This window comes from Epinephelus moara, chromosome 16, assembly GCF_006386435.1.
Source record: "Epinephelus moara isolate mb chromosome 16, YSFRI_EMoa_1.0, whole genome shotgun sequence".
Taxonomy (NCBI): domain Eukaryota; kingdom Metazoa; phylum Chordata; class Actinopteri; order Perciformes; family Serranidae; genus Epinephelus; species Epinephelus moara.
Genome location: NC_065521.1, coordinates 21,728,357 through 21,738,601, shown reverse-complemented (window position 1 = coordinate 21,738,601; position 10,245 = coordinate 21,728,357). Strand labels below are relative to the sequence as shown.

General features: G+C 43.7%; 1 protein-coding gene across 1 annotated transcript in view; it reads left to right on the top strand.

Moving 5' to 3' along the window:
* The first annotated feature begins 423 nt into the window (after positions 1–423).
* rimkla (ribosomal modification protein rimK-like family member A) overlaps positions 424–10,245 on the top strand; it is an 18,965-nt gene continuing 9,143 nt past the window's right edge. Inside the window, exons 1-2 of the mRNA XM_050065473.1 lie at positions 424–1,781; positions 9,157–9,387. Coding sequence (XP_049921430.1) covers positions 1,619–1,781; positions 9,157–9,387 — 394 coding nt within the window. The 5' untranslated portion in view covers positions 424–1,618. The remainder of the gene's footprint in view (positions 1,782–9,156; positions 9,388–10,245) is intronic.

Below are 10,245 nucleotides of genomic sequence, written 5' to 3'. Positions count from 1 at the left end.
TTAGGACTACAGTTCACATGATGCTTTGGGGGATATAAACAGGAAATATGTAGTCATGGAGTTAGTGTGGTAGCTGTGTGGTTTTAACCTGTTTTCATTTGTATTTTAATAAAGTAGCACCAGTAACAGCAGTTTATGTTCGCACTGAATGTACCCACCAGTGTGCAGACATCAGACTATCGCGGGATTACATTGATAGGCTATTGGAGAAAAGTAATAACGTCATTGTTAAGGAGAGTCATTTTTTCTGAACGTGTTTGTGGGAGTTATTCATGAAGGACATCGGGAGATGATATGCAAGTCCCGCTGAATCTAAAAATATGTGCATCATGTCTCTGTGTTTAGATTTGATTAAGTTAACCACACCCCCGGTGATATTCGTAGTGTCTGGCACAGGGACGGAGAGAGGAAGTGGGTCACTCGCATAATTTCGCACCGTTATCACATGGGAGTGTTTTCCTTCCACTCAGCCGACACAGTAACCCGTGGACTGCACTGCCTCAACACAGCCACTGTGAAATAACTACTAAATAAGCGTCTCTCAGTCTTTACAAAGTGTTGCACGCGGGAGAGAAGAAGAGGAAGATGGGAAGTGTCTCTGCTTTGTGATGACCTTGTTTCATTTCCTGCCACTTCGGCATGGAGACAGCGCTGTCGGTATTCGCCAAACCTCCCCGCACCGTCTGGTCTGAACCAGTTCGGGATGTGCGCGGTCTCGTGCGCACTGCAGACTCCACGCACTGATTCACACAGCACTCCGCGTGCCCTCGTCGGGCTCCATTTAGATCCCGCCCTCAAACTGGCTTTGGTCGCTCTCATTGGTCAGAACGCCGGGGACCCGCCCACACTTTCCGCGTGCTGTTTGGACAATGAGGAAGTTGACGAGTTGTGATTGGCTAACGCCCCTCCAAAACTTTTATTTTGGGGCAGGCCCCGTTTGCTGTGCACGGGCACGCGGAGAAGTGGAGTTGTAAACGAAGCGCGTGCACTTTTCAGCACCAATACCTCATGGACAGCAGCCAAACGGAGGAGAGAGGGTAGTCGTTGTGGGTTAGCTGTTTATTGTCATAAACCGAAGACCTAGCGGTTAACAACGCCATACAGCGGCTGCGATAGCGGGAAAACTTTATTGGTAGTTTAGCGTCGGCAGGTGGACGATATAAAGCGGCGCAGCGTGGGCTTTGTTCGCCCCGGCGGGCAAATAGTGCCGAGAGCTGGATATCGGTTGGGAGAGACAAGTTTCAGTGGGTCAACGTACCGTTATTTTCCTCTCTCCGGTGTCGAATTTGCGCGGTCTGGGTTCAACGAACTGCACCCCGGGAAGACTAAATGGCTGCAAATGAAGGGAAACAAAGGTGATACAGAAGATTTTTCATCAGCAGGTTCGGTCCACACAACGGTTGAGCCGTGGTCGTGTTTTTAGCCACATCACAGCCTGCTCGTGCTGCTAGCCGCCGAGGTCTCCATTGTGTGAGCATCTGTGTGCTACTGCACTGCCGCCCGACCGACCCCCGGATCATTCGCTGCCACCACACACCTGCCGCCTCCCACACAGTGTGTTTTCATCCGGATTTTTCTTTTTCTTTTTTAACTTTTGTTTGAATCCCACGCATACAAAATGTGCTCACGGGTTTGGTTCGTGACCGACCGGCGTATCAGCCAGGAGTACCCACAAGTCCAGATCCTCCGGGCACTGAAGGAGCGCTGCGCCGACGAGGATGTTGAATTCCGCTCTCTGCTCATGGATCAAATCGTGCTAACGATCAGCGAGGGACAACTAGGCAAGTATCACCCACCCAATGAAAGCAGTCTGTGTCTTGTAAACTGTGTAAATGAATGGTGCAGTGATCAACAGTGCTCCACTAAGTTAATGGCAGGCGGGGTATTGTTTGGGGACCACACTGCTGTAGAGCAAGGAGAGGAGGGCTAGCCCGGTCTGCCTGTTAGCAAGGAAGCGAAGTGTAACCACAGACGTGACCGCCTAACCCACTTTCAGCTAGACTGCCTCCAGAGGGGAGCGATGATGCTTGATTTAATTTCGCTGAATACGTTACAATCTCAACAATGCCGTCGATGATACCATATTCTCATGTATGGGATTTTTTATATCACAGAAACCCAGCTATTAGAGCTTAGCTATTTATTAGTGGAAACACATTTATGCTGTCCTCTCACATGTTAGCCTGGTGTTTTCATATGGTATCCAGGCAGATTTCCTTTGGAAACAGCCCAGAGAAGATGGCACACACGTTAACATATTTCACACACAGAAAGAGTTGCAAGTGGTGAAGTCAAGTTTGAGTGTTTAGTTAAATATCTAGATAAAATGTTAATGTAACCAGCACCTAAAGTGATATCTTAAAATTGAGGCCATTATCCAAATCCCCATAAGTATTCAGGTTAAAGGAAGGAAAACAAAAAGCACATAACCAGGATCTTTTTATTAGTTGCTAAAATACTAAAATAGAGCACTAATGATCAAAACAGAAATAAATTAACCACCAGTTTAATGTGCTTTATCAGGTTTCCTGTATGTTTTACCTTATCTACATTATGTCATGCTGACAAATCATAATTTTTTTTGTTATCATTTTTGGTAGGGCTCTGTCCAGAACACACTGTGTTTGTGCTCTGCTTGTTATGTGCTGACAACATTTCACAGTGTTGTCTCAGGAGGCCTTGATAAAGTGATGGTAACAGTAGGAACTCTCAACAAACACACACACACATGGAATTCATCAGGGCGGTGTGAAGTGGGGCCAGTGTCACCAGATGAGAGGCGTGCGGGTCTCAATTAACACATAAACGGTGTAGGCTGGCACTGGCAGAGTCTGAATAGTTGGGAGACGGCGTGGGATGAATAGGGCTGAGATTGGGCAACACGTCCCTCGCAGGCTACATAGTATTGCATCAGGTCTAATGTACGGCTCAGTCATAAACTTAACATGAGGGTTCAAATGCCAACACTGGAGTATTGAAGTGGAAGACATGGCTCTTGAATAATAACATATCTGTCAAATACTACAGTACAGCCAAATAAAGTAGAGCTGGCTGTTGTTGCTAGTTGTCTAGCACATAAACATTACAAAGCTAGATAATCAGGCCTATATAGGCTAATCTGCAGATGTCAGATTTCGCTAAATTTATCCTGGACATACTCTGAAAATTAGACCACATTAGCACCGATAGGTAGTCAAGTGGCTGTCTAGACTTGGAGCTCAGAAAGATACACACAACTAGAGCAGGGTGGTTAGCATGACGTGTAATCCATCTTGGCCCCAAGTCTGCATACAGTAAATGTCTTCTGAGCCTTGGCTTGACATCACAAATTAGCAGCCAGTGGACAGATTGTCCACGCTGCTGCCGGCCCTGTACACCTACCTACATACATCACATGCAGATTTCATCTACATTTAAATTACTTTAAATTACTACTGGAAGGAACTTTAATGTAAAATCCAAACAGAAATTGGCAGCTTGACCGCATCGTCTTTATAAAGATAAAGTTGCCAGTATCTTGTAATATGCAGATCCCTTCAAGCTGTCTGAATCTTCATGTGGATTATTATAAGCATACAGTACCAGAAGCAATAGGCAGGCTCTGGGATTTAAGACAAACATCAGGAAATACAACTACATATGCAGTGGCTGAGACAAAATCAGTTAGTGTTTATTGGAAACAGGAGTGGTAATTCACTATCATGTAACTGTCATGTAATCAATAATGCCTTTGTGGTCACTGACCACCTCTTGAAGTGGTTAGAGTAATTCACCACTACTGTCTGTTGTCTTGGGTGCATTTACATTTGAATACAATGTCTATACACTGACATTGACACATCATTTGATATCAGTTGAACAAGCTGTTTCAGAGGATTTTTAAAGGCATGTTTTGTTCCAGAATGAATACATACTTTTTCATAGTAGAAATGATATGGGACGCTGACTCTGATAAGTAACAGAATGGGTTCAAAGATAAGCCTTCCTTTAGTAGTAGATGCTACAATAAAAACCTAAACCATAGCAATGGTCTTGCAAAGGTCGAGGTCTCTCACACAAAATATTTGTTTGAGTAAAGGTCAGAATGCAATCCCAAAACTGATAACACCTTTACAGCTTGCTATTCCAAAGGTTTTTCAGTCTCTTGGCTCATTTGTGTGTTCTCGAGTCAGGCTGAGGTCCATGTTTCACACTGGAGTTAATGGGTTCAGTGTGTCCCCAGGAGGAGACATGAGTACGCACACGCACACACACCGTTATGTGTTAATGACCAATGATGGCCCCTCACATAAGACAGCCAAACCCTGCATTCAGCTAGCTAGAGGCATTTCACATCCCATGATTTGCATTGCGAGGTGTTCAAACAGAGAGCGGATATGAACTGATGTCACAATCCTTAGTGATCGTTGCGCATGTCTGTGGACACACTTTTGCCCTGAAGATGATAAATGCAACACTCCTGTGTCAGTGAACAGGAAGATGGAACATTAAGGCAGGCCCGGTATCTTAATTTACCACCAAACATGTGAGTGTGTCTCACCATCAACATACGTGGATACTGTAGCTTTAATGCCAGTCCTTGTTTGGTTATTTATGAAGCACAGACTCCCCATTTAACAAGTATGGCATAGCTGTTAGTCTGATGCACATTTAGAAGCTGTGGTGGGTGTATTACAGGTGGTAAAAAGCTAGTTCATGCCATAAATCAGGGAGACTTGATCACAGCAATAACTTGCAGCCCCTGTTGCTGTCATTAACCCTCACTTTAGGCTCTTAGTGCAAAATAACAGTTATATTTTATAAATGCTTAGTAAATATATGTGAAGTTTTAACAGAATAATACCGAATTATTGGTGCTGTGACTCAGCACATCACATCCCGAAAGGTAAACCACTTGTTTGTTAAATAGACAACATTATCTCATTTGCAGGTTCTCACATGCAGCCAGGGACTTTTGCATTTTATTGGCATCACCAAAGAGGCTCACACCACTTGCTTCCTCTAGATAGGAAATAAGGAAAAACATGAAGGGAGTTAATAATTCAACTGACTGCAACATTGACTGACACGCCCTGAAAATCATTTTTTGTTATTGCTGTACCTGAAAACACTGTTCCTAGAATAGCAGATCCTTATTAGGATGTGAACAGCTGACACGACTTTCCATATCAAATCAGACTATCTGTTTTGAATGTCAAGCCTTTCCTTTTATATATGGTCATACCGCAAATAAGCACTTGCGTTTGTAATTTGCATAGTTGCCGTAGCCAAAGAGAACAGTGTCTGCTTTGTGATTACTGGACTCTAAACCTTCTAACTTCATCCTTTCTCAAGCTGAATGATGCATCACTGTACAAACTGCGGTGGGAACAGGCTGCAGGCTACCGCAAACCCAGATATATTATTGAAAGAATGAAGGTTTTTTTGTTGTTTTTTGCATCTTCTCAGATTTTCCTGTCATACCACATAAATGGCACACACCCCACAAGTTGACTGCAGCCACCACATAAGATTTGAGCCACCAGTATTACATTCTGGCATGTATTGAAGCATCACTGGAGATGTCAAAGACACATCAGTTAAAATAGCAGTAGTGTACTGTGGTGTGTGTTTAGTTTTTGTTTGTAACAGCCTCCATGGTTGGTGGGAACAAAATATCTCCTACACAGCATCATGTCAAAAATATAAAAATAACCATTGAGTAAGGCTTGATGAGAGAGTACAGCTTCAGTCTGCCACAATACCCAAGTACTTATCCCCCCATTCCCTACAACAACATTTGAAGTTGTTGTACAGTAACAACTAACATCACTTATAAGGTATTAAAAGCAATGTAGTTTATTCATTGTATGCATATGTATTAATAAATTACTTTGTATTTCAGAGTAATTACATATGTTGTGATACTGATTTATCACTGCAGTACTGCACATGCTGACTCATAGATTAAATAAACTGTTGAGCACAGTGAACTTCATGTTGCTGTGAAGTGTGATGTCAAAGACAACTGCTATCTTCATAAACATGTTTCATACTTTTGAGGTTTATGAGTTTAGATTACAGCATTAAAGCATCATCACATGACCGTGCTAAATCTCATCTGAGATACAGTACACAGTATTAATTAACTACTTCCTAGCCCTAGAGCAGATGCATAAAATTAGAAAGATTAAATCACAGTTGATGTGGCATGGGTTTGACCTATTTATCATGAATATTCTTCAGCGCCATGTGGCATTTAATATGTTTGTTGAGCTCTGTTTACATGCTGCTCAGACAGACATTTTTGTTGTCTTGTGACATGTCTTGCCTGCCTCAGTTAGTTCAAGTACTGTAAATGCCAAATTGGCAAAGTAGCCATCAGCTTTACAATACACACGCTAACCCACACAGGATATGCAGGTTTACATGGCCTCTGTGCTCGATGAACAAAAGATCTTTTTGCTTGGCCTCACAGCAGGCCTACTGTATATGTTTTTGTCTGATGTGTGGCACTGATGACAGATATGCAAATAGACCATTGAAGGCATTGTTCCCCAAACCGAGCCAAAAGAAACCGTGGGTTAACCTGCTGCCCCATCATCAGGATCATTTATACCAGTACTGAGACTGAGACAGCATTCAGGGCTGGCAGGACCCACCAGCCAAATTGGCACAGCGTTTGTCGGCATCGCCTGCTTTGTGACGTCGCAGCGGTATGCATAGAATGCTTGTAATGCTTGTTAGCTTTGTTAGGCAGATTGAAAATGGGACGCACATATACAGTCCATTGAACCATAAAAACATTACAGTCTGCCGTAGAGGTAAGAAAAAATCCCGTCAATTGTGATTATAAACAGGACACACCCACACTAACTGTCACACTTTTAAAAAAAACATGTCGCTTTTGTTTTACAGAAATAGTCAGAAGGGTTTATGAATGTTTTTGCAATGGTCACATGACGTACAGTGCAGTGCACACGAACACTTGCACAAATGAATAGGACTGATTCATCCAGCTGCCTCATTGGTCTCTGTTTGGTTCCCCTGGAGATGGAGACGAGCACCATGAACAGTGAATACTGTCTGTCAAAAACCATGAGACCACATCCCCTGATACTTCCCACTGTAATACCACTCTCAGTGGCTGCACAATCAGAGCAGTGTGTGAGAGTGTTGAATTGGGCTGGAGAGACAGTAAATCCTGCTGCTTCTATACTGAGATTGTGAGGAGAAGGAGGAGGAGAAAAAAGGGAGGGGTGGCAGTCTTTTCATGGCTTCCTACTCCCTTTTTCATACGCCTCTATGTGCCCCTCCCCTCCCTCCCTTCCTCTGTGTTAAGGCTACAAGACATGCCTGACCTTTTTCTGCTTGCTGCCTTTCTCCTGCTCTCTCCTCTACCTGTCTCTGCACAGAATGACCCTTAAAAACAAGTGCTGGCCCCACCCATAGTGTGCGCATGATACACACTATATGTAGGCTTGATGCACAGTGCACCTGCCGGCACATCAATAGCTGTCGGTTCTCATTACATATGCAGCAACCACCAAGCTTCTGGTGACCTCTGATGATCTCAGCCAGCGGCGCTGTCACTATTGTGAGCCTACAGATCCTAAGATGGCTGAAATTCAGGTCACGGTAGAGGTGAAGTGCTGTGCTAGTGACAAATGTGTCTCCTCCCCTCTGTCCTGTACATATATGTGCATACCAGCACGAACACCCAATCTGCTCCTCCTGATGAGCTGTTGGGTCGCATCGCCTGCTAAAAAATCTCAGTCTGTCTCCGTTTCCTCTTGTCATCCAGGGTGACAAAGTAACACCAGTCACCAGTGAAACGCTGCCAAGGCTCTGGTAATGGCTAGTGAATTTGCCATCTGTGTTTGGCAAATATCAAGCCAGTATTCTTGTTAAAATCTTATTCTGTTCTGCAGACTGGAGATAGCTAGTGAATGTTGAATTTTGCCAGATTTTTTTAGCCTTGTAGAAAAGTTAGTGTGTATTATATCAAGCCAACTTTATTCCCGCCATCTTACTATACAGGCTTCTCTTTGTCAAGTCTCCCCTGTTTTCCAAGGCTTATACATGCTGTGCTGAGGCTGATCAGTAACCTATTCAGATGTGTTCAGTTAGCCTGTTGTATTTACATAGCTCACATTTGCATAAGAAAAGTGGTGTCAGACTGAGACATTGAAAACCAATGTCAGCTTGACTTTCAGTACAACAAAACACCATGGAATTCAGATGATAACCAAATACTAAATAACAATGATTTTGCATAAACAGGATCTAAAATTATTGCCATATAATTTAAGAAGGGGTGGCCTAGAGTGTAGTCAAAATATCCTAAAATCTTAAGACTTACATTAAACAAAAATGCTACATACAAGATAGTGTTTGGTACTTTTTCCTCTGATGTGTTTTCATCTGTGATTAAATTAAAGACCTCTGGGGTTTCAGACATCTTTCCTCACCCCACTGCCCTACATCAGAGCAAAGCTGTGTACAGTGTCAGCCCATCAGGAAGGATATCTCCCCCTCAGTCATATGAGAAGTTAGTCATTGCTCAAAATGCAGAGGAGCTGGCAGCACTGTAGGGAAGTGCTCTATATGGGCATCAGCAGCATGTAAATACTCATATCAGCTGGAAAGGGAGGCTCCAAATTCATGACTTAACATCAACAGCCTTGGAGCTGGCTGCCTCTGCCTGGTCCTGTAACCCGGCCAACTCCCAGTCAGAGCTGTGTGGCAACGACTGGAACACTGTCCACAAATAGTCTACATAAGAGGAGTTAACTTTTCCACTGGAGATGGTGGACGCCAAATCTCACCAACCACTTTCACAATGTTTCCAGCTCCTGTAAATATGACTTTTTAGGATGTAATGGTAGCTATAAACAATGACGCGTCACTTTCTGACGTGGCAAGTACAGAAGTGGTGTTGGCTGATGGCTCTGGTTCCAGACACAGAGTGGATAATATGAGTATGTTCTCTCCATAGTGGGTCAGAAATGTATTGAGTGCTCTGAGTAATTCATTATGTGTATGAAGTTTTTTAAGTTGTGTACCCACAGGCTGAGAAACAAATTCATTGCTATCAAATTAGGATTTTTGCTGAATAATGGCTACTTGTTTCCACCCTCTCTCCTTCATCTCCCCCACCACCTCCTCACCCTCCAGGTCTGCGAGTGGAGCAGGAACTGGTGACATCTTATCCACAGGTGGTGGTGGTACGGGTTCCCACGCCCTGGGTGCAGTCAGACAGTGACATCACTGTGCTGCGCCACCTGGAGAAGATGGGCTGTCGGCTGATCAACCGTCCCCAGGCCATACTCAACTGCGTCAACAAGTTCTGGACCTTTCAGGAGCTGGCCGGCCATGGCGTGCCTCTTCCTGACACCTTCTCCTACGGTAAATCAATACTTGACGTTTATCGTTTTCACAGTGTTGGTCTGTTGTGGTAGCACCGTGTTGTTGTAACTAAGATGTCTAAGGCGATGTGATTCTCTGTGACTATAATCAGCAAGTCAGTTGATGAATGTGTGATGCTACTGGCTTTATTAATACTTCTAGTTGCCAGTACACACAGAGACCATGCTGCTTTGTACCTCATGTAGGGCTCTTGGTGTTCTGCACAGACTACAGAATACAGATTGTAATTCCTTGAGCAGAGTACAAAAAATAAGTGGTTTTTTAAAGCGTTTCTTTTTGTGTGTGTCCATCGTTTCTTTTTAAACAATGGACACACTAAAAATTGGCTATAGTTTCCGTTCCCCATGCCAGTAGACTAGAGCTGTGTACATGGCTCTGGAGCAGACGAGTATGTCTTTCTATACAGCCTGCCCGATGTCTTGGACAGGCTGGGTAACACGTTAGTAGAAAGGTGCATGGAGGCTAGTGAAAACCCTACAGTGGTTACTTCCGTTTATTTATCTGTTACTTATTCAGACTTTCAAACTCGATGCTGACTAATTTGGAACAATGTTTAAAGCTGCTTGGGTGGAGACAGACAGTATTCTGTGCCAGTGCATCATTGCATCTTGCTGGTAAAGGGGCTAAAATGAGCATGTTCACCCAGGTGTCATATTTCCACCGCAGCCAATAAATACCCCTGACTACTAGTCATTTGACCCAAGTGTGAATACTGATTGTTACCTTTCCCATTACATACAAAAGCCAGATGTTAGTGGGTGTCGTGGGTTCTTGGGAAAGGAGCTTTAAACACATATGCACTAACAAATAAATGCCGACACCCTGGCTCAAAAGAGG